Source organism: Colobus angolensis, unplaced genomic scaffold (assembly GCF_000951035.1).
Source record: "Colobus angolensis palliatus isolate OR3802 unplaced genomic scaffold, Cang.pa_1.0 Scaffold40, whole genome shotgun sequence".
Classification (NCBI taxonomy): domain Eukaryota; kingdom Metazoa; phylum Chordata; class Mammalia; order Primates; family Cercopithecidae; genus Colobus; species Colobus angolensis.
In genome coordinates, this window is record NW_012117377.1 from 2,126,494 (window position 1) to 2,152,046 (window position 25,553).

The 25,553-nt window shown below is 38.4% G+C and overlaps 1 protein-coding gene across 1 annotated transcript in view; it reads left to right on the forward strand.

Moving 5' to 3' along the window:
* FMN2 (formin 2) overlaps window positions 1–25,553 on the forward strand; it is a 396,271-nt gene that overhangs the window by 221,735 nt on the left and 148,983 nt on the right. The window contains exons 11-13 of the mRNA XM_011955768.1: window positions 20,955–21,046; window positions 21,218–21,347; window positions 22,492–22,638. Coding sequence (XP_011811158.1) covers window positions 20,955–21,046; window positions 21,218–21,347; window positions 22,492–22,638 — 369 coding nt within the window. The remainder of the gene's footprint in view (window positions 1–20,954; window positions 21,047–21,217; window positions 21,348–22,491; window positions 22,639–25,553) is intronic.

Genomic DNA, 25,553 nt, shown 5'->3' on the forward strand with positions numbered 1-25,553 from the left:
GCTTTACTGGCCCAACCAGAAACAGAAACTAAGAACCCATGACTGTATTCTCTCCCTTGGACACCCCTGTAAGAAGCTCTGACAACTAGGAATAGACTCTGAGAAGCAAGGTGGAGTGTCAGAGACCTTTCAGAGTTAAGAGATGATAGTGGCTTGGACCTCAGTCTACACAGTGTAGCTGCTGAGAAGTGGTCAGACTCTGGAACTATTTTGAAGAATATGCCAGTAGAATTTGCCAGTGGGCTGGGTATGGACTGTGAGAGAAAACAAGAAATTGAGAGTGATCCCGCAATTTTTGGCTTGAACAATAGGAAGAGATTGCCATTAGCTGATAAGTGGATGCAGCTTGGTAGAAGATGGGGAAATGAGAATTCTGTGGTTATGTTAGGTTTGAGTGGTCTGCTCCTTCATAATGGATATGCAGACACAGGAGTCTAGCAGTCTCAAGGCAGAAAGTGGAGAGTAAGGCTGTGAGTGTTAGAAAGTCTAACAGTATGGGTTCAATTGGTACATAAACCACAGACTAATATAAGCAGAAGTGTTTAATATAATGAATGATTAACCTATGATGGAAGAGTACAGGAATGTAGTGATAACTATAACAGCAGCCTAGGGATGAGTAAGCATACCCAAGTTCGGATAAGCTTGGAAGGGGGTCCCCTTTCTAAGGCTGGGATGCAGATCTCATTGGAGAAGGTGTGGTCACAGCCCCCTGGTTTGCCTGGGCTATAGCTGGTCATGTCTCTGGGCAAGCAGGAAACATACTTCTGGGGGCAGGTGAGCTCCAGCTAGTGGGCAGACATGCAGGAGTTAGGATGCTACAGTGAACATGAAGCCCAGAGTGTACAGTATCCATGTAGGGAGGGCCCAGGAGACAAACCTCAGGGCACAAGCGAGCCTTGGCTGGTGCAGGTGCACAGTGCATGGTGTCTGCATTGGGGGCAAACTGGTCACTGAATCTTGGTCAGGACTGCAAGGTTGCCAAAGGACTCTGCACTCTGAGTGTGCTGCTGGGGTGTGGCAGAGCACCCCCAGATGTCATTATACACCCACCCAATTGTGCTGCAGAAAAGGCAAACTGCATACCAGAGACAGGAAGAGGAACCCCCTTCCTCCAGCACTGCTCTTCCATCGCCTCCTACTGGCAAAGCATAACATCGTATTCGCTATTAAGGGGGAGTTGCTGAGCCCAGTCCTTTATCTCGGATTCAGTTCTAGAAGGTAAACTGAGGGATGAGAGGCAGTAACTGGCACAGATGGTAGGGAGGGTTGAAGTTTTAGGAGGTATTGTCTCATCTGGCATGACAGTCACATGTGTTTGTGACTTCATATGGTAGGTGTCATGCTCATATGAAAGTGTCTCTAGAAACAAAAAGTGATATGCTCGTGCTTAGACTTGGCTTGAGTCCTCTTTGGAAATCTTTCCAACTTTATCATGTTGGTGTAAGGGTAATTATTAATTTCAGGTCTGACACAGTGTTTGAAAGATAGCTGAATAGTCTTAATTTTGCCTTAATAGTTTAATAATAACATTTGAGGTTACATGTGAATTTTATCTAGAAAAAATAAACATATTTAAACTCAATTTTTAAATTAAATATATGAGTAATAATCTTATTTGGCATTCCATTTCTTATCCTTGAAGAAAAAAATATTGCTAACCTAAATCCTTTCCCATAAATACAACACACTTTCTTTTTGCCAGATGCTTAAATGTCATTGGTCTGTTTTAAAGTAGTTCTATTTGATCTCTGTGAAACAGATGGAAGTATTTGTTATACAAACCTTATTTAGAATGTAATCTTTTTTTCTCTCCTGATTGCATATGTTTGGCAGTGAGCTTTCTCTTCTAGATGTGAATGAATCTTGGGCAGCCTCCAAATCTAAACACACCCTAATTTCAAAAACCACAATCCTGAGGACTCAATTCCTGTTTACTGAGGAATTAAAACCTAGTGAAACCACATAGTTACTAAATGCAGTACAACCTAGTGAGTTTTTAAAAACAAAAGTCATTATAGTTTATTTAGGGTTATTGACTATCATTAAGTTCAGAGAGTAACTGTCTTTTCCTAAGCAGTGTATAATATTTACAGTTGGTTAAATATATCTATTGCTTCTGAATCTTGAAATATACTCCTTATATGGCAAAGTGAGCTTGTGAGGTGGATAGGAAGCAGTAGACTGTGCTGTGGGGAATGAGGGAGCAGATGAGGAAAATTACTCATTTTTTAAAGTGTGTTAAATGACGAACCTCGATTCAAAAATGTGTCTGTTAAAATATTCATGTATAACTATCAGTTGAATTGTGTTTTTCTGAAAATCAATTTTTTTCTTTCTTTTATATTTAAGAAACAAATAAACAAAAAGTCTTAAGTATTAAAACCAAACCAAACCCTGGACATGAATACTATTAGAAGTTCAACTGAAGAAAAAAAATGAAAAAAAGATAGGAAGGGAAAAATTTCAACACCCCTTTGGAATGAAACAGTTCTAATCCAATTAGAAGGAAGAAAAAAAAAAGCAGGTAAAGTAGAAAGAATTAGAGGTCTACATTTGCACTTCTCAGGATTGGATTTCACAGGCATACTTTATAGTTTTAGCAATCTTGGCTTAAAGATTACTAGGGTAGTAGCTGATATACCATAAACTTTAATCTGGAAGAAGGATATCATGCATGCCACATGATACAGCATCCTCAAAAGTGTATACCGTATTACATTAGTGAAAATGAATTGGATTAACTATTCTGTGTTCCCATAACTTCCTAGAGGAACTTAATTGATTCATGTTTTAAGCAACATTTAATCATCAGTTTCTTCAAACGAAAATGAGAGGAGTATTGACTTTCCCCACATAGCCATTTTAAAACTATACTCTCATATTTCCATATTTCATTGTTTTATTGAGTTGGTTCATGGAATCCCTGCAAGTATGCTCATTTTCAGACATAAATGTGCTTAAGGTGAATTTCAGAATTAAAAAAAAAGAAAAGCTTTGGATCTTGAATCACTTACAGATTGACTCTATAAACTTAATAAAAACCAGAAATTCTATTTCTTTCTTGTTAATCTAAGGTGTGACACTGCCTGTCAAAACATAAAATTATTGACTGATTTTTTGATAGTTATGCTTCTTTTGGATAAACCAACTATATTGCATAAATTCCTGGAAAATGAAAATTAAAAGATTAACACAATAGCATTGGAAATATGTGGAAATAAATGACCGGGGATTGTTCTTATATGTTGTTCCTGTTCTTTTGTTTTATTTTATTTTATTTTATTAAGAAACAGGGTCTCGCTCTTTTGGCCAGGCTGGAGTGCAGTGGTATGATCACAGCTCACTACAGCCTTGAACTCCTGAACTCAAGTGATCCTCTTGCCTTACCCTCTTGAATAACTGAAACTACAGGCATGCACCACCATGCTGGCTTTCTCTTATTTTAATATGATATTTTTATTAATTGATATCCAAAAAACTGACATTGTAGAGCAGAGAGCAGTTTCACGTTCACATTGTGGAATTTATGGCCATTTTCTTTTTTGTAGGCAGGTAGGCTCTCTGAGCACTTCTCCTTCACATCTGTTTTTAATTTTGCATGGTCTGTCCACTTTGCCGTCTTGTAGCCCTCTGCTCTCCAGCCACCTACCCTGTCTTAGTTTCTAAAAACCATGCAGATCCTACCACTAGAACAGCAGTGACAAAAGGTGTTCGTTCAGGCTGGTGATTTCCACTTACCATCTCCTTCTAGTAAAAGTCTCCTGAATCTTCAGTTCTCATTCTTTTCTTCCTTAGAAATTCCTTTTATCAAATCCTTCCATTTCAGACTCATACAGCAACATGCACCTTATCTTTAGAATACTTGTAAATCTAGACATTAGACACATATTCACTTTTCTTTACGCCCATTCTGTCCAATCTGATGAAGGTTCTATTGTTTTTCCTTGGTATTGTATCTCCTTGGCACATAGTAAGCACTACAAAAAACAGTTACCAGATGAATGCACATAATTGTTTATGGCAGTTAGAACACTACCCTTGACAAGTTCTCTTAACTAGAATTTCTTTTAAAATGCCAGGGCTTTGATCATGATTTTAATGATGACATTGTTTCTTGGAAGAAAGAGTAATTCTGTGATCAGATGTTCCACAAAGTAAGTTTGATTATCAGTGTTTACTTTTACATTTGAAATAAAGACTATTGCCTTCTTGGTCGTTGTAACAGAAAGCAGAGTAACAACGTACTATAGAGTCGGTTATCCCAAGTAAAAGGCACTTGTTGAACTCATCGGATTGATGCCCTACACACTTGACCTCCACACTTATCAATTTGCACATCAAGATTAGTGTCTTCCTTATATGTCCGTGCAAAAGACTTAAGAGATTATTTTTAGAACGCCCCAGCACTTCTTCCTCTTCGTGACCTTTTGATTCTCCTCACCCACCCATGCATCTTTTTCGGAAGTACAAGACTCAATACAGAAATTAATCCCTTTGAATTTGCTACGTCACTTCCTATTGCAACATTTGCTTTAAAGGTGACCAGTTACCACTTACCCTTTCTTTTGGGTGGTCTTTACAAGGTGAGCTGTCTATAAAAAGATGAGTCATCCTGGATGGGTGTAGTTAGAGCAGGCCATTAGTTCTCCATTCCACCCATCTGATGCTTCCTTTTTCTCCCATCCAAGTGGGAACACTGATGCTTCCTTTTCCTAACAAATACGCATAATGCCTTTTTCACTATTTTGAAAAGAAATGGATGGATAATAAATCTATATACATAACTTAAGTCATCTAATGTCTGACACTTAATATAAAGTGGTGCAGTCATATATAATATTATATGATGTATTTAATTATGTAAATGCTTATGTATGATTGAACCAGAAGATATAAGAAAGTAGATATTTGTTAGGGTATTTATAATACCCTATAATACAATATCTAACAATGGTTTTATCACCGCTAATAAGATTTTCCAAAATAGTTAACAGTTAGTAAATTTGAAGTATAGTGTTTCTTAGGTACTGCAGCATGGCTTTATTCCTGGACAGCTCTGTGTACCTTAAAATATGAAATAAGATATTTAATTAATACTAAAATAATGTATATAAAATAGTGTACATTGCCCGGGCACAGTGGCTCACACCTGTAATCCCAGCACTTTGGGAGGCCGAGGCAGGCAGATCACTTGAGGTCAGGAGTTTGAGACCAGCCTGACCAACATGGCGAAACCCCATCTCTACTAAAAATACAAATACAAAAATTAGCTGGGCATGGCGATGTGTGCCTGTAGTCCCAGCTACTCAGAAGACTGAGGTGGGAGAATTGCTTGAACCCAGGAGGTGGAGGTGGCAGTGAGTCGAGATTGAGCCATTGCCCACTTCAGCCTGGGTAACAGAGCAAGGCTCCGTCTCAAAAAAAAAAATAGGGTGTGTTAACATCCTGAAAAAATTTAATGTGTACTTTTTTTGTCAAATTATGCTTTTGTACCTAAAAAGCTACTAAGGAAGATGCTGGGTATCTATTACTCTCCTCTGCAAGGGAAAAGTAATTTTGTTGGGCAGCTACAATATGCATACAATTTTAATTATCATATAAGAATTCCACTGCTAGCATTCTATGAATAGTAGTTTAACAGAAAACACATCACAAGGCATTTTAATTACCAACCTTAAAAAGGGGGGAGTAGATCATAAAGACTGTGGTGTTTTCGGCGGGGAAATATGGCATCCATCTGTAGTGAGCAGTGCAAATATTGCTTGAATGGAAAGGAGAGAAAGGGAGAGTTGCTGTATTATGTCTATGCCAGATTCACATTTCCCTCAGAAATGCTAGGTTCAACTACTGACCTATGTTAAATCACAGGCCTGTCTACAATATGTACTGACCTGAAAGGAAAAAAATAGTCCAGGTTTCTACTTTTTAAAAAGAGAGAGGGAAGAGGAGAAGCTAAAGGATCACTGTTATTGTTGTCCTCAGATTCTTTATAAAAATAGCTGAAGAGTAAATCCTTAATACATATAAAAATTTTGGAATACTTTCGTGTTCGTTTCATCCTAGCTTTGATCCTTGCTGCTATTTTTCCTCATGTTTTCAGTTCTAAATGTAAACCTGTTTAATCATGGAAACACTTGTTCGCTTCTCCTTTTATTGCGACCTTTTTTGGTTTCTCAGGAGGTCTTTGCTCAGGAAAACACGAACTGCACATCCTTGTGTGTGGTGTTGAATTGTTTGTAAGTCCCCGGTCTGCCTCTACCAGCCATTGTTTTTACATAAATTCTATTCTTCTGTGATCTGCTTCATTTGTCTCTTTGAGAACATTAACAAACCTTTTAGCTTAGTGGAATACAAAAGTGTTTCCTGCGCGTTCACTCTTTAATAACTGTTCAGCTCTTCTGGGAGGACAGTTTCTTGTGACACACACAGAGTAAACATTTTCCAGTAATTTTCCTTGATGGCAGGCAAGCATTAGGGAAATGGTGCAGTTGGCTAGCAACCCCAGCAAATTTTGCCAACCTGATGCCATAAATGTTCCCTAGGCTGTCTTCAGATTCCTTTATTCTGCTGATGTTACAGAAATGGACTTAAAACTAAGCATATTGTCGTTTATGTATAGGACTTTCAGGTTTGGCCTGTGTGGACATATAAGCTAGAGGTTTTTGAATGGTAGCAAATATAATTGTTCTCATGCCTGCTAACAACCTTGGTTATGGCTAAAGCTGGGTCCTAACTTAAAATTATGCATGAACGGTAAAAACATTTGATGGTTTTGATGTATTATGCTTGATAGGGTCATCACCCTTCCCTTCTTACTTCCCATGATTGTAACAACTGCAATTTAACTGAGTAATAAATTTATTAAGGGAATAAATAGTCAACTCTCTTAATAAGGATGGAGAACTCCTATCATGTTTTTCTTCACTGAACTTATTTAGGAACTTGAGTGATTCCAGATGGTATTACATGAGTATTTGGCTCTGAATTTCTTGTTTTCTCACGTTTGCCAACATACAAGTGTTCAAGACTTTCAGGTCCCCGAGGAGCTGTTCAGCCATTGGATATACGACTTTAGGTTGCTATGGTATATTTGATCATTCTTTTGAAAGTTCTCCTCAGCTCTTGGTATTTGAAAATATTAAAATTATTTAATGTAACCTGGAGAAGAAAGATCTGTGGAACTGTAGTGCGTGAGTCGGTGGACCATAAAAAGTACATCTCTCGAAAAGCTAGTTTTCGAGATGAGACGAGATCAACGAGTAGTATATAGACCACCCATAAACTCTGGAACGTGGACTGTGTAAAAATGTATTTAAGTGGCCCTTTAATAACGCAAAAGTATTTTCCCTTAAATGTGCTGGGAAGCCCCCAGTCCAACACACAAAAGGCCATTTCATGCGTAACATATATGTAGATTTTTTACATACTCAAATAAAATGGGAGAACCTAACCATCAGATCTTTTTTCCCCTCCAATAAATATTTAGAGTGAACCTACTGTGTGCCAGGCACCGTTCTAGATGTTGGTATTACAAAAAGGAATATTATATTCACCTCTTTGAAGAGCTTTGGATGTAATGTGGGTGACAAACATGAAACCAAATAATTAAAGCCTGATGTTCTTAAGTGCTAGAGAGAGTTCTTTAGGAAGAGTGGGACAGTTGCTGAAAAGGCAACAAGGACTTGATCTTGGGGGAAGTACAAGGATGTTCATAAAGAGGCAGTATCTGGGATTGTTCTTAAGTGTTGGTCAATCATATGCTACAGAGAAGAGATAAAGCCCCAGCAGATGGAGCAGTATGATCAAAGGCATGTATGTACAAATCTATACTGTGTTTCAGGTGAGGAATTTTGTGTTGCTGAAAAGTAGTGCATAGGGATATGGGAGTTGGAGGAGGAGGGGCAGGGATCGAGACTGACAGGGTTGGATGTGGACAGATTGCTCTGGGATAGCAATAACAGTGAGAGGGAGAAGTCTGTTTCTAAGATGTTTTTCAGGGGAAGACTCAGCAGGAAATGTTGCTAATGGGATGTGGGAGAGAGGAGACCATACACAGGCTTCTTTCTTGGGTGTCTGGATCACCGTAGCCGGGATTGGATGTTCAAAATGATGAACAGATTTGGGAACAAAACGGAACGGATGATCAATGGGTCATTTTGGTTTTTTTTTTCTTTCAAGTTTTTATTTTAGACTCATTATAGGTTCGGAGGACTTTGTAAAAATAGTACACTGTGTCCCATATACCCAGTTTTCCCCAGTGATAGCATCTAATAAACTATAGTATGACATCAAAACCTGGAAATTTACATTGGTATGATCCGTGGACCTTTTTTAGATTTTACCAATTTTGCATGCACTCCTAGTGGATATGGGCATGCATGTGCACATGTATGTGTGTATAGTTCTATACACTTGTATCACATGTTGATTCATATAACTATCAGCACAATCAAGATGTAGAACAGGATAAGCAGGTGGCTCGTGCCTCTAATCCCAGTACTTTGGGAGGCTGAGGCGGGTGGATCACAAGGTCAAGAGATTGAGACCATCCTGGCCAACATGGTGAAACCCTGTCTCTACTAAAAATATAAAAATTAGCTGGGTGTGGTGGTGCACACCTGTAGTCCTAGCTGCTCAGGAGGCTGAAGCAGGAGAATTTCTTGAACCCAGGAGGTGGAGGTTGTAGTGAGCCGATATCATGCCACTGCACTCCAGCCTGGTGACAGAGAGAGACTCCATCTTAAAAAAAAAAAAAAAAAAAAGAAAAAGAAAAGAAAGATGTAGCGTGATTCCACCACCCAAAACCACCACCCAAAAGATCCCTTGTGCTACCCCCTTGTAATTACACTATCCCTTTCTCCATGCCTAGCCCTTGGCAGTTAATAATCTGTTTCCATCCCTATAATTTTGTCATTTTGAGAATGTGATATAAATGGAATCATATGGTATATAATCTTTTAAGATTAGCTTTTTTCCACTCAGCATAATTTCCATGAGATCCACTCAAGTGTTGAGTGCATCAATAGTTCATTTCATTTTCTTGTTGAGTAGTATTTCATGGTATGAACATACTGTTGTTTAATCTTTCACCTACTGAAAGGTATTTGGAGTGTTTGAGTTTTTGGGTGTTACACACAAAACTGTTATGAACATGTATGTACATAATTTTTTGCATGTCGACTTAAGTTTTCTTTTTTGTGTGTGATAAATGCCCAGGACTGCAATTGTTGTGTTACAAGTTGTGTATATTTCATGCTTTAAGAAACTGACAAACTGTTTTCCAGAATGGCAGCACCGTTTTCCGTTCTCAGCAGCAATATATGAGAGATCCAATTTTGCTGCATCCTTGGTATGGTTACTAATTTTTATTCCAGCTGTTACAATAGATTTGTAGTGATAGTCCATCATGATTTTAATTTGCATTTCCCTAATGGTGAATGACGTTGAGCATCATTTCATGTGCTAACTTGTCATCCGTGTATTCTCTTTGGCAATATGTCTGTTTATGTCTTTTTCCCATTTTCTAGTTAGACTGAGTTGCTCATTTGTGCCACCTCAGATCACCTCTTTCTGCCTTGTTGCTGCTGGGTGGAGGTGGAAGTTTGGCTACCCACTGGGCCCCCAGATGCCAGGTTGATGGGAAGTTGGAGGAGGCATTGTGTTAAGTAGCACTGTGTCATACCCACTTGCTCCACCTCCTAGCTGCTGGAGTGACAGTTCAGCTCTTCACTTAACACCTCAATGGGAGAGTTTTTCATTTGGTGTTTGGCATAGGGCAGGTATTAAGAGAAAGGTTTTTTGTTCTGCCAGACCACCTTTTTCCTAGTCCTTTGTCTGGAGGAAGGAAGCTGGCTTTTCTTTTTCTTTTTTTTTTCCCCTGTATCTGCTGGTGGTTCCAGGTTCTAAGCTTCTCTAGCACCCACTCTGGGATAAATGAGAAGAAAATGGAAAACTCAGGACGTTCATCACCGTGCTGTTAATCATATTGTGAGGTTGTTGTCCACTCTGCCTTTTTTTCCACCCTTCGTTGCTTCCCTATGTTTGTTTGTACCATGATGTTCAGGTATTCTAAAAATAATGGTTAATCATTAAAAAGTTTTGAATAGGATATACATGCTCTCATTTGTACCTTTTAAAAACAATCACATTAAGTACTTCATAGAACATGTATTAGAGAGAGTCAGGGATGATTTAGGGGATACCAATCAGGATATTAGAATAGTTGAGTTGAGAGATGGCAGCTTGGACGAGGATGGTGGCAGTGGAGGTGGATCTGAGATTCAGTGATCCATGGGATGTGGAAGTGAAATATGAGTAGATGTTTAGGATAACCCCAGCTTCCTGGGTGGGTGACTAGTTTTCCAATTTACTGGAATGAGGATCACTGAAGATTTAGAGGAAGAAAACCCAAGTTGATTTTTAAATATGTTTTATCTAAGATGCTTCTGAAGTATCCAGGTGAAAAAGTTGAGAAAGTAATTGTCTGTCTGGACGTGGAATGAAAATACAGGCTTAGAAGGGAAACCGGAGCTAAATGTATTTATTATATAGTGTGGTGAGGTATAGTGGATGAAGACCTGGCAGTGGGGACAGAGTGGGTTCAGCAAAGGGAGAGAGGAGAGTCACAAGAAGAAGATGTGATGTAATCAAAGGGAGCAATTGTAGGATGCAAGGTTGCCTAGTAAACATAAAAGTGTCGGGGTGGTGGTGTTTGCGGAGAGAGGCAAAGGCTTAGCGTTTAGCTACATTGTGAAATTGGAGAGAAAATGGATAAAGGAACTCATAAAAGTTTGGCCAGCCCAGTATTTCTACATTCTATCCCTTAGAACACTGGTTCCTTGGGGGTATCTTTCTGTCTCTCGGTCTTAGACACACACAAATGCACACATGGTTTGTGAGAAATTAAGTAGAAGGAATGCTGTTAAACAAAACTAGTCTTTCCAACAGCATAATTTCTAAGAGTGTTTAGCGTTGTGAGTCTTCACAACAGATGTGGTATACAACAATTCCTAAGACATCTCAGGGATTTAAGTTAGTGCTCTCTGGGAGTTAGTTCTTGTAGACTGAAACGATGTTGTCTAGGAAGGGACTTTCCCCAATAGAAGTGAAAAAGACTGGGAGAGGGAAGGTTTGTTAGTTGACTGTTCAGAACCTGGAAATTCTTTGATGTGATTAATTAATGTGTAAGTGTGGAGCCACTTTGTTCATGTATTTGGCCATGAGGAAGAATGAGCCTGTTTCAACATTCGAGAAAGTGTTGCTTAGCACCATTCACAAACTTAAGCAGAAATGGGTATCAATTCAATATCACATCTGCCTGTTTCCCCTCCCCCACCAATGAAACCTCTTCCTGCCTTTAGAGTTAATGATTTTTTTTCCCCAGGAGTTGAAATAGTACAATTCGGTTGCAGAAGGTATATGGGTCCAGGGTGGTGGAGGTTAAAGTATTTGGTGAAATCTGCAATGACATCTAGGAATCTGAATCTGTACTGGCTGGTGGTGGCTGGTGAAAGCACCCAGGTTAGCAGCAACTGGGGTCTGTTTCATTTATAGACAAACACAGTAAATCTTCAGAAAGGAATATTCTGCTACAAATCTGCAAATGATCTGTGAATGATCAGGGTGAGAGTGGGAAGGGGCAAAAGGAAGGAACAAAAAGATAGTTCTTGTAGACTGAAACGATGTCATCTTGGAAGGGACTTTCCCTGATGGAAGTGAAAAAGACTGGGAGACGGAAGGTTTGTTAGTTGAAAGTTTGGAACCTGCACATTCTTTGATATGATTAATTAATGTGTAAGTGTGTAGCCACTTTGCTCATGTATTTGGCCATAAGGAAGAATGAGCCTATTTCAACAATGGCTCATAGTTGTGCCATGTAAATTGTAAAGAACCAGGTACTTAGCACAGAAGACAAAAGAGGACAATTGTAGCTTCCTCACATATCTGAAAGAGATTTTGAAATGACCCTAAAGAGTGGACCTAGGACCGATAGCTAAAAGTAGAGGAAATGTTTTGTTTAGTATAAAGAAGCCCATATTTTTGGTGTTTCTGAACACTGTTCTTTAAAGATGTGATGACCAATTTAGGAAGAGAGTGAATTTTGTCACTTAAAGTGCTTAAGTATGGGGGTTTGTGGTTGAGAATTTAATGATCAGCTAGATAGGAAGGTTTTATCAAACATTAGTTCTCAGTGTCTGCTCCATGGATGCCCAGGGATTCTTGCCATTCTTTCTGAGGGAATCTGCAAGGTCAAAACTGTTTTCCTGATACCACTAAGATGGTATTTGGTTTTAATATTCCGTGTGATGAGGTGGGAAGTAAACATAAAGTCTACTGCATAGCAAAGCATGTAGTTATTTTGATGAAAAAGACTTGTGTGATAATTTAAATTGTGAATTGAACTTGTTTTTTTTTTTTTTTTTTTTCATTGAACACCATTTCTACTCGAAAACCAGACTGCAAACCATGGTTATTCATAGCTTGATATTTGCTGGACATTTTCTTGAACAAAGCAAGCTAGTTACTTCAAGGAAAACTACTCAGAGTATTTGTTGCCAATGATAAAATCTAAGCTCTAAAGCAAAAGTTAGCATTTTGGAAGTCTTTTATTTGCCAGCATGAACTTGAAAGTTTCACTTGTATTTCAATACTTTTTTCTGACGGGATTGCAGATGATATTTTTAAAGAATTGACTTTATTTTTAGTACTCTAAAATGACATATCCCAGAATTTGGAAGCTCTGTGTAAATCAGTGAATCAATAATTTTTAGATGACCATTCTCATTGCAAGATAGAACAATACATTTTTATGTAACATAGTACAAAAAGTAAATTGATATGGTTTGCACTTAGTGTAGTACTAAAGATTATCTACCCTTATCTGAAAAAGCTATTAAAATATTCCTCACTTTCCCAACTACCTATCTGTATGAAGCTAGATTATTTTCCTATACTTCATCCAAAGCAGCAAATCACATTAGATTGAATGCAAAAGCAGATACAGATTCCAGCTATAAGCTGGACAATAAGCAGAACTTCAAAAATGTTAAACATTGTGACTCCTCTAACTTTAAAGAAAAAAAATCCAATTATTTTTACATTAATGGATTTTTATAATTTTGATGGAAGGAATACATATTTGAGCACTTCCCGGTTTAATATCTAACATGGTAAATACCAATAGCTACACAGATGCTCCTCAACTTATGATGGGGCTATGTCCCAGCAAACCCATTATAAGTTGAAAATATTTAATAAACAGTACTTTTAGTATACCTAGCTTATCTACCAAATATCGGAGCTTACCCTAGCCAGCCTTAAACTTGCTCAGATCACTTACATAGCCTACAGTTGGGCAAAATCATGTAACAAAAAGCCGATTTTATATAAAGTTAATATAAAAATTTTGAGTCAAAATTCAAAATACAGTTTCTACTGAGAGTCTATTGCTTTTCCCACCCCAACTTACTATGGTTTAAAAAAAAAATCATAAACTGTAGTAAGTTGGGGACCCTCTGTTATCCTCAAAAAGTAAAGCTCCTTAACATCTTGTATCATTTTTGGGAGAGTAAAGAATCTTGGGTCTAAAATGCTTGAGAATTGCTGTAGTTGATGGCCTGTGCTTCTTTCCACCCCTGAGATTTTTATGATTCTATGATATTATACTAATTCAGTGCTTGCTGAAAGTGTCCGAGCAAAGGAATTTCTCTGTTCCTTGCCAGGAGTGCCAACACTCAGGCTTTGCCATGACAGAGAGAGGATTTAGCAATGAGAAACAGACAGATATTGTCCCTGTCCTCACAGAACTTCCAGTCTCTGTGTGGAAGATATAAACCCCAAATTCACAAAAGTAAATAAAATTACAGTGGCAGTATGCCAGAGAGGAAAAGTAGTTGGAAGAGGTTCTTTCATCAGGAAACAGTTTCCCCGTGAAGTGATTGAGCATGTGATACATAAGAGCCGTTCAGACCGAGCAACCCACAGGTGAAGGGCACTGTGGGGGATGGAAAGAGCTATTGTTTCATCATGTCACCATGAGAGAGGGCTTGCGGCTGGCACACACGGACCTGGAAAAGAGAGAAGCTGAACGTGGGCCCCTTGATGTTCCATGGCAAGCATGTTGGCATTTATCCTTTGCAAGATATTTAGGAGGTTCATTTTTTTGTCTGTCATAACTTCTCTAAACCTGTTCTTTATCTTCATTGTTCCTCAAGTTAATTTCATAAGAACTTGATTTCCCTTCCTGATCTTCCGCCATCCCCGAGAACCCCCCTCCTCTTTATTTTCCTTGGCTGGTTCATCACTGTTGAGTTTTAGTTCCTTTTCTTCTCTCCCCTTGTTTGCATTCCTCACACATTGACTCTTCAGAACTTTTTCTTTTCTTTTTTCTTTCCTTTTCCTTTCCTTTCCTTTTTCTCTCTCTCTTTCTTTCCCTTTCTTTTCTTTTCTTTTCCCTACCCCCCTCCCTCCCTTCCTTCCTTCCTTCTTTCCTTCCTTTTTCTCTCTGTCTTTCTCTCTGTCTCTCTCTCTCTCTCTGTCTGTCTCTCTCTCAGCCAGGCTGGAGTGCAGTGGCCCAATCTCAGCTTACTGCAACCTCCGCCTCCCAGGTTCAAGCGTTTCTTGTGCCTCAGACTCCCGAGTAGCTGGGATTACAGGCATCTGCTACGACACCCGGCTAATTTTTTGTATTTTTAGTAGACACAGAGTTTCTCCACGTTGGCCAGACTGGTATCAAACTCCGTAACACAGGCAATCCACCCGCCTTGGGCTCCCAAAGTGCTGGGATTACAGGTGTGAGCCATGTGCCTGGCCCAGACCTTTGACCTTTTCACTCTGTGTCATCCTCTTCACCCTGACCATCCTCATTTATGAGCAGTAACCTCACTTCCAAATTTAGTCACAAAGTTGAGATCATCCGCGTGGAAGAGCTTTCAAATATTCTTTTCTGTATCAAAATCCTCTGTGTCCTTGTTCTTCCCTTCCATTGTTGTTCCCATTTGTGAGGATAAAAGTGTCTCCTTTCCTACATTTTCTGTCTCTGACCTTGTCTCTCACATCTCTGCTGGCTTCTCCTCATCCTCCTGCCTGTTATTCCTCCTCCTGCCTGTTTCTTGATATGTGAGCGTCCCGCAGGATCTGTCCTTGGTTGACTTCTGTCTTTCCTCTGAAGCTTCCTCCCCAAGATTCTATGTCTGACTTAAGGATAGCTGGTTCCCAATGGTATCTTTTGCCCTCGCAGCTCTCCAAATGTTCCAAGTTCTCTCAAGCCTCACTGTCATACTACCATGACTTAGTACCACTAAAGGAGCACCTGTCACACTGTTTCATGGCAATTTATTCTTTTGTCTACCTCCTGTTTGGGCTGCCTGAAGGCAAGAGTTGGGATTTGCTAGCCCTTGTTTTCCCCCTATGGTCCTGCGGACCATAACAGTGAGTTGTGGTCCGCGAGTGATACTCATTTGGTGAATTGAATGCACCAATTCCAAGCCTGCTTTACATTCCTACCACTTTAGAGATCTACCCACCTGGACATTCCAACTGGGTAATTTTTCATTTGCTATTGATTTATACACTATTCTGGTGAAGTTACCTTTTCCAGAGCACTGTTGAATAGGAAAGGGCATTATTTAAAAATTGGCACTTGACAAATCTGATTTTTAAAAAAATACAAACAAACTATGCTACAAGAAGTGGTTTAAGGCCAGGCACAGTGGCTCATGCCTATAATCCCAGCACTTTGGGAGCTCAAGGAAGGCAGATCTCTTGGGGTCAGTCAGGAGTTCGAGACCAGCCTGGCAACATGGCAAAACTCCATCTCTACTAAAACCACAAAAATTACCTGGACATGCATGATGGCTGGCGCACACCTGTAATCCCAGCTACCTAAGTGGCTGAGACATGAGAATTGCTTATATCTGGAAGGCAGAGGTTGTAGTGAGCTGAGATCATACCACTGCAGTATACCCTGGGCAACAGAGTGAGACCCTGTCTCAAGAAAAAAGAAAAGAAGAAGAAGGAAGAGGAAGAAGAAGGAAGATGAGGAGTAGGAGGAGGAAGAGAAGGAGAAGGAGGAGGAAGAGGAAGAGGGAGAAGAAGAAGAAGAAGAAGAAAAAGAAGACGATGACGGAGGAGGAGGAGGAGGAGGGGGAGGAGGAAGGAGGAAGAAGAAGGAAGAAGAAGGAGGAGGAGGAGGAGGACGAAGGAAGAAGAAAAGAAGAAGAAGAAGAAAGGAGGAAGGAGGAAGAAGGAAGAAGAAGGAAGAAGGAAGCAGAAGAAGAAGAAGGAAGGAAGAAGAAGGAAGAAGGAAGAAGAAGAAGGAGAAGGAGAAGGAGAAAGAAGGAGAAGGAGAAGAAAGAAGAAAGAAGAAGAAGAGAAGAAGGAGAAGGAGAAGAAGAGAAGAGGAAGAGGAAGAAGAAGGAGAAGGAGGAGGAGGAAGAGGAGGAGGAGAAGAAGAGGAAGAGGAAGAGGAAGGAAGGAAGGAAGGAAAGAAAGAAGAAGAAGAAGAAGAAAAGAGAAAAGAAAAAAGGTTTAGCTCTTGGACTAGTCCACAAATGACTATTTTAAATCTTGCACCAAAAAAAAATATTTTAAACAAAACCATAGCTATACTATGTTATAGTTATGGGGGTATTTACTTAATGAATATTCACTGCATGTCTGTAATTTGTTGGGGGTGTTTACAGACTATGAGGGGAATTCTAAGATGTGTCAAAAGCTTTAGGGATTGGCTTGCGTGTTTCTTTAAGATGATTAATATTTCAAAATGTGTGGATTCAGGCGTACCACTACCATCTTTGTGCATGTCAATCATTGCTGTGGTTGTAGAATGAAAAGAGGTATGTTTTTGAAGTTATTGGTTGAAGGGGGAAAATGAAGGGGATTCAGACTGTATATATAGGCTGAGGCAGGCAAACAGCTTGAGCCCAGGAGTTTGAGACCAGCCTGGGCAACATGGAAAAACCTCATCTCTACAAAAAAAAAAAAAAAAAAAACACACAAAACTTAGCTGGAGGGTAGTCCCAACTACTTGGGAGGCTAAGGTGGGAGGACCTATTGAGCCCAAGAGGTCAAGGCTGCAGTAAGCTGAGATCACGCTGCTACACTTCAGCCTGGGTGACACGGTGAGACCCTGTCTCAAAAAAAAGAAGAATAAGGAAGGCTTCATTTGGCCACATTCCTCCAAAATAGGTTTAAAAAAAGAGTGTATACTTGGCTGGGCGCAGTGGCTCACGCCTGTACTCCCAGCACTTTGGGAGACCGAGGCAGGTGGATCACGAGGTCAGGAGATCGAGACCATCCTGGCTAACACGGTGAAACCCCATCTCTACTAAAAATGCAAAAAAAAAAATTAGCTGGGCATGCCAGTGGGCACCTGTAGTCCCAGCTACTATGGAGGCTGAGGCAGGAGAATTGCGTGAACCCGGGAGGCGGAGCTTGCAGTGAGCCGAGATCGCGCCACTGCATTCCAGCCTGGGCAACTGAGTGAGACTTCATCAAAAAAAAAAAAAAAAGAATGTATACTTGTAATGACTCTCTCACATAAATGCACATGTGTATATACACATAAAAACACACATACAGATTTGATCTTCATTATTTGCAGATTCTATATTTGCTAACTTGCCTAGTCACTAAAATGTATTTTTAACTCCAAAACTGACATGCATGAGGCTTTTGTAGTTATTTGCAGACATGTATTGAGTGGTAAAAATGTGAGTCTCCCAATATGCATGTTCTTAACTGAAATCAAACAAGGCAACATTCTGCCTTTTTGTTTCAGCTCTTTTGCAGTAAGGCATCCTTTTTGCAGTCTATTTAGTACCATGTTTTTTGCACTGTGGTACTTTTGTTAGTGATTTTGGAGTCTAAGAGGGCCACAAGCGCAGTGTTGAAGTGCTGGCTAGTGCTTCTGAGCACAAGACGGCTGTGATGTCCCTGATGGGGAAAAATCTGTGTTGTGGACAAGCTTTGTTGAGGCATGAGCCATGGTGCTGCTGGCCTTAAGTATTAATGAATCAACAGAATATATTAAACGTCTTTAAACATCAAACAATGTTATGTATTGATCAGTCAATGAAAATGTTGTGACCCCAGAGGTTCACAGGAGCCCTATATTTTTTCTAGGAGTAATAGTTCAGTATATGCTGATTCCGTGCCCAGTCCATAAATAGCAAGAATCGACCATGTGTGTGTACACATAAGTATATATACATGTGTGCATGTGTGTATATGAGAGTGAGAGGGCCAGAGATTACCTGAGGTAGAGTTAACTAAGCCCCAGAGAGAAAAAGGGAACGGAATAGATAGTATGATGTACACATAGTCGTAGAGAACAAGAAAGGAACAAGAAAGGGGCATAGATAAAGTGACAGTTCCCTCGATTTGCCATAAAGTTTACTGTCAGCCCAGGGCAGCTTTATTTCTTTCTGAAGTGAGCAGAAATGGTCTAATAGAGTACAGGGTATAAAGGACTGTGCAATTAGTACTTCATATGTGCTGAATAGTTTGGGGAGTGCCTCTAGAGTACTAATAGAAAGTCACTTTGTTCTGAAGACATTGATGAATTTCATCCTTCTCTTGTATCTAATTATTACTCTGATTTACCTTAGCCATCTTTTTGTTCTTACAGCTGCCTTTTGATTTGTTTTTGTGTTATTTAAGACCCAGGGAAATTTACTGTTTCCATGGAGTAGGATTCTAGTCATTCAACCCCACGTTGTGTCTATTCAACAGCTAGATTGAGTCTATATTAAGGTGTCTAAACAAAATCAAACTAAGAAACCTAATTATGTCACCAAACTGTAGCAAACAAGCAAACTGTAGCTTGTATCCAAGCTGGATTTTTTAAATGAGGTTTTGGGTATAGAAGGGAGTTGGGCTTGGAGGTAGGTGACTAACCAACTCTCTGGTAGAAACTCTTTCCTTTAAAAGAATAAAGAGATTATAGGGATTGGAGACCTTTATGTGTTATACTTTGGTGGGGACTTGTGTGTCTTAAAACAACCCTTGCCTTGTCTATTCTTAGCTGTAATGTTCTTTTAGAATATTACCCAAGTCTCTCATTTGCCAGAAAGGTCGGTATTTGTCTTGTAATATGGCTTTACATGGTCTTACGATATTATTTGTGAGGCTGACTCTCATAGGTAACTGACAAATGAATGAAGTAGTATTTGCTCAAGTAGTAAAATTCTTGAGCAAAGCCACAAAAAACTGGGGAGAAAAGTAAGATTACTGTGCAATTGAAATTCTAGAAGAGCTTTAATTTTTAGAGTAGCTTGGAATGTTTGCAGTAAAATGTACCTCCTTTACTTCTTTGTATTCTTTTGATGCGTCACATTCCAAATGCAAAATTTATGAAACTGTCAGAGGATCAACTTCTCTGGCAGATCTCTCATCAGTTCTTCCCTCCTTAAAAGAAGCTTCTTTTGAGACAAGTCTTTGTTAGTTGTCTCATAGTCTTTGTTAGTTGCAACTGAAAACCTGCATTTCAAAACAATCAGTAAATACAAAGCAGAACCTAGCTTTGTTTAGGTGGTATCTATCAAGGCTCTAGCTTCTTGAAATCTATCAGGCTCTAGCTTCTGTAGCACTTCTTGGCTGCGCTGCTTGTCTATTTAAACAAAAATAATATTGAAAGAATATTAACTTCTGAAGACTGGACTCAGAAATCATAATATGGTGGTCTATTCTTAATGCATGTAGAAAATGTGATATTTTGGCTCTTTTAATACACCTTTGTGAGTTATAAAATAGAGACAGGACTACAAATAAAGATATTCCAAATACTCTATAAAATACAGATTTGTGCTTCCTGAAGTCTATAAAATCTCCTACCCTATATTAATATTAAAAATGTACAGGATCTTCCCTCATAAGGAAACACAGTTAGAATGACAAATTTTTAGTTTGAGATTATAAAGGGTGGCAGAAGACACTTAAGAAGAAAATAAGCATGGAGTCATTTTTGTATCAAAAAGAAAATCCAGACCAGGTGCAGTGACTCATGCCTGTAATCCCAGCAGTTTGGGAGGCCAAGATGGGTGGATCACCTGAGGTCAGGAGTTCGAGACTAGCCTGGCCAACATGGTGAAACCTCATCTCTACTAAAAATACAAAAAATGAGCTGGGTGTGGTGGTGGGTGCCTGTAATCCCAGCTACTTAGGAGACTGAGGCAGGAGAATCACTTGAACCCGGGAGGCGCAGGTTGCAGTGAGCAGATGTCATGCCATTGTACTCCCACCTGGGCGACTACTTTATAGACTGAAATGCTTGTGTTCTAGAAAGTATTATAAACAGCCAAAATAACAAAGGAAAACTATTGTTTTAAAGCATGCTTGATTGAATAAACATTTCTCAGATCACTAATAGTTAATAACATTATTTGGAAGATTTGGGGATAATCTGGCTCACATTAAACATATTTATACTTTATTTTATTTTATTTTATTTTATTTTATTTTATTTTATTTTATTTTATTTATTTATTTATTTGAGATGGAGTCTCACTCTGTCACCCAAGCTGGAGTTCAGTGGTGCAATCTCAGCTCATTGCAACCTCCTCCTCCCAGGTTCAGGCGATTCTCCTGCCTCGGCTTCTCAAGTAGCTGGGATTACAGGCACCCGCCACCACGCCCCGCTAATTTTTGTATTTTTAGTAGAGATGGGGTTTCACCATATTGGCCAGGCCGGTCCTCAAACTCCTGACCTCAGGTAATCCACCCGCCTCGGCCTCCCAAAGTGCTGGGATTACAGGCATGAGCCACTGCACCCGGCCATATTTACACTTTCAAATGCCTCATGAATTAAGTCAAGCTTTACTACATACAGATGCTAAGAAACATGAAAATAGAGTTTTGCTGTATTCAGATCAGTACATTTATCAAGATAATTAGATTATTTAAGGGATTCGGTTGGCCAGACTTTGAAAACTATTTCGTTTTTGTTTTTCTAGAGAGCACAGTCAGATGAACTCGAAAAAATAGAAAAGCATGGCCGATCTTCCAAAGACAAGGAAAATGCCAAGTCTCTGGACAAACCTGAACAGTAAGCATGCCTTATAGCCGTGTAGGGGGCGTCCAGGCTATGGGTGGGCCCGTTTTGTCTGAAAAATGCAAATGCAGTGTCTTCAGTGCATACTTGGTATGAATGAGATGAGAATAAACATCTGTGTATGTGAATTATATTTTTCTTCTTAACTTGGCTTTATTTCCTTAGGTTCCTTTATGAACTGTCACTAATCCCCAACTTTTCAGAGCGAGTCTTTTGCATCCTGTTCCAGTCCACGTTTTCAGAAAGCATTTGCTCAATTCATCGCAAACTGGAATTACTACAGAAATTGTGTGAGGTAAGTTCTGGTCCAAAGAGAGCTGAACTTGAATCTCATTTAATTGTGCTCAGCCATGTTCATATTTCAGAAAAGCGTTCTTTTATTTACTCTAAGTACTCACCAAATTTGATGGATCACAGTCCCACAGAAGGGAACATTTTATGATTGACCTTCAAGATCAAAGCAAATGTTCCGAGGGGTGCCCAGGGCTGCAAGACCACATTGCTAGAATGTGGCCAGTACGTGTTGGTCTCCAGAGACTTCTCTGCCCTCTCCTTTTGCTAAAACACAATCTTCCGTTTTCACGGTCCTCTCAGACATCAGACTTCCAAAGGAATGTAATTTGAAGGCATTTTTCTTTACTTTCTTTCGTTATCTGGAAGGACTCCTCCACAAATTGTTCATAATTATTCCAGCCAAATAATTTAGGAACAGCCATATGACTCAACAGAAGACAGATATTCTTCTGAAAACAGAAAATAAATGCTTGGCAGAAATGACTAATGTTAACATTTAAAACAATTTGTCAAATATCAGTAGTACCATTTGTTCTAGTTGTGGTCAATCATTTTGAAAAGTGAAAAGATGTTTTTAAAGGCTCACATTTTCAGAAGAAGTGACATGCAAATTTAAGTTAAACACAGTGTTTTGAAAGAAATGAGTGTAAGCTCTTTGGGGGTAAACCTAAATTTAGAAATTAATCTCTGCAACTGCTTTTTGTTTTCCTCTGCTGAGGCCGAAAATTTGTTTTATTCCAGACATAGGCACAATTAAGACAATGGCAGATATATTAGTGATGTTATTTTGTAATAGTTCTCATTTGGCCTTATTTAATAGTTCTCATATAGCCTTATTTGTTCTCATATAGCCTTAGTTCCCATATGGCCTTACTAGTTCTCACACAATCTTGTTTACCTTGCGATTACATCATAGAAATGGCCTAACATAGCATCCCCCAGCTTACAAAGGCATACCTGAATGTTTGTAGGTGGTACAACTTTTACTAACTTTCAAGATACTGCTCTTAAAATATACCTAATAATTAGGAATGGTAAAGTTTGGTTGTGACCCAAAACTACTAATATAAATAGCTGGCATTGACATGATGACTCAAACAAAACCTGGTATAAAAGTTGTTTTTTGTTGTTGTTCTGTTTTACAGATGTTAAAAAATGGCCCAGGGGTTATGCAGGTTCTAGGTTTGGTTCTTGCCTTTGGCAACTACATGAATGGAGGAAATAAGACTCGAGGACAAGCAGATGGCTTTGGATTAGACATTCTTCCAAAACTGAAAGACGTCAAGAGCAGTGTAAGTATTTTGCATGAGTGGACATAAGCAAATTGAGAATTCAATGTTTTGTTTAGTAATAATAGGTCTGAATGTAAAGCAGTTGTAATAAGTATTTCTTTTATGTTCCTAGGCCAAATGTTTCTTTATGTTCTGAGCTAGAAAAAAGTAATGTCCATCAGATATTTGTGATTAATAATGTTTCCTAAAGTGAGTAATTTTTATTCCTATGTCTAATTAATAATTACAACTTTTTAATATAAAAAAATAACTTTTATATAGTTTTAATATAAAAACAATAATTTCTTTTACTGTATCTTTCCCATGTCTGCTAATATTTATCCTTTTGGAATCTGAAGGCTAATTATTTTCTATGAGTTAGACAGTGTATCTCTTGTTTTTTTCTTTGTCATGTCAAGCAATGGAGGCCAATAGGTCCATATTTTGAAAATAACACAAAGATGAGTAAAATGGCTTGTAAATAAAATATAAAAGATGATTCTACTCTGTTGCATACGATTTTCTCCTTGATACTGGTGCGTAGGGGGATGTCTAAGCCCTCTTGCAGATCTAATTATTTTTGGTACTACTTCTGCAGTTGTGTTTGTTTGAAATTAATATCTAAGCAATTGTGAGAGTGCTAGGAGAAATATGAGGTTAGGAATGATGGTTAGAGTCACAGAATGAAGTCTGAGATGATAAACTTAAAAAATAAAAGAGTTACATTTCTCTAATAAAAGAATCATCACACAGAAAAGTAGGATAAAGGAAATTCTGGACATGTTTTTGAAATATTAAGTTTAATAATTGGCTTGTAGAAATAAAAATATGTAGGATTGTCCTTCCTAGATAATGAAATAATTTCCTGCATGGGAGAGGGAGAGACTTTTAGGCTGAGGCAGGAGAATGGCATGAACCTGGGAGGCAGAGCTTGCAGTGAGCCGAGATCACACCACTGCACTCCAGTCTGGGCGACAGAGCGAGACTCCATCTCAAAAAAAAAAAAATATTTGCTGCCAGCCAACAATTTGTTTATTATTTTATATACAGATGATTCTCAATGTAAAATGGAGTTATGGCCTGATAAACCCATTCTAACTTGAAAATACCATAAGTGAAAAGGCATTCAATACATCTAACCTAGTAAGCATCAAAGCTTAGCCTAGCCTACCTCAAGCATGCTCAGAATACTTACCTCAGCCTACAGTTGGGCAAATCATCTAACACAAAGCCTATTTTATAATAACGTGCTGAATATCACGTGTAATTTATTGAATACTGTGAAAAACAGTATTGATTGCAAGTGAAAAACAGAATGGTTGCATGGGTACTTAAAGCACAGTTTCTACTGAATGTGTATCACTTTTGTACCATTGTAAAGTCAAAAAAGTGTAAGATGAACCATTGTAAGTCAGAGTCTGTGTGTGTGTGTGTGTGTGTGTGTGTGTGTGTGTGTGGTCAAATTAATACAGATATTCATTCAACATTCTTTCATTGAGCATCTATGGAACGTGGACACTGCTTTTCCAAAACTGAATAATTCATAGTCCTTCCCTGGTACACCCACAGCATATGATGTTTTTATTTTTATAATTATTTGTTCAAATGCTCATGTGTATGATACACATTTTCATAGAAGTCTCTACTATAGAGAGCTGATAAGTTACATTTGTTTAAAAAAAAAATGCTTAAGCCGAGTGCAATAGCGTGAGCCCATAATCCCAGCTACTTGGGAGGACTTTTCAAGGCCAACCTGGGCTATACAGTGAGACCCCTTCTCAGAAAAGAAAAGTCTTTTTCTTAACCTATGGTGATTCTTGAATACTCAGCAACTGCTTGTTGGAGTGAAACAACTTTTGCAAATAATATTGAAATACATAGCATCAATATCATGTTTAAATTATAGAAATGAACTGGAAATAGATTCTAGTGATCATATACAAATAAGAGATTATTTGTGGGACTTTTTTGGTATCAGTTTATATATCGTATTCAATCCTCTATTAGATTAAATGCCATTAATTTAGATAATCAAGGGGTAATCTAAAATAAAAATTTTAATATGTAATCAAGAAATAAGTTTTTCAAATAGTTTCACTTGTACTCAAAAGAGCTACGCAAAGTCTTCCTGAATTGGTTCTTTCTCTGTAAAACAAATGTAACTAGACTTATTCCTTAGTACTGTTTATAGACCTCCATGGACAGAGCTGTTACTTTGATCACTTAGAATTTTCTCTCAGCACGCCTAGTTTTGTTAATTGATTCAGGTGCTGCCAACCGTTTCACTGAATTACAAGTTGGGAGAGAGAAAGGAACTCAAGTTGCTTGAATCATTTTACAAGCAAATCCTGTCTAATGAGGGATGTCTTTAATAGCTATATTACTGACTCATGTCAAACTTGATTATAAAGAGGTTTTGCTCTTTTTACAAATATAGAAAAAATCGTGGTTATATTAAACATTCCAGAGAATGTGGTTTGTATCATAGGGTTTGTTTTTAAAGTAAAATATATACTTGAGCTCTCAAATTCAGATTATCTACTACTACTTTGGAACAATACACAAAAAAGTTAAATAAAAATTAATGCCCCTAAATAAACCAGAAAGGAGGTGAAAAGGTATTTGTGAAGTGTGTTAGACATGAAGCAATTTTACCTTTTTTTAAATAGAACTACCCACATTGTCTTATTTATAAACACACGAGTATTAATTTGTCAAATCTCAATTGCTGACATAACAAGTTATAATATTGGAATTGTTAAAAGCTCCCCTTTACTTAAAATGATACTTAGCTTTTTTATTTCCCTAATCTATATGCTAATGAGCCTCAATCAAAGTTACTGTTGGAGTGGTGCCTGTTTGTTCAGCTATATAGCAATGCTAGCAATGTTTAATTATTTCCTTTAAGATAGTAGTTTTAAAACATAAAAAAATTA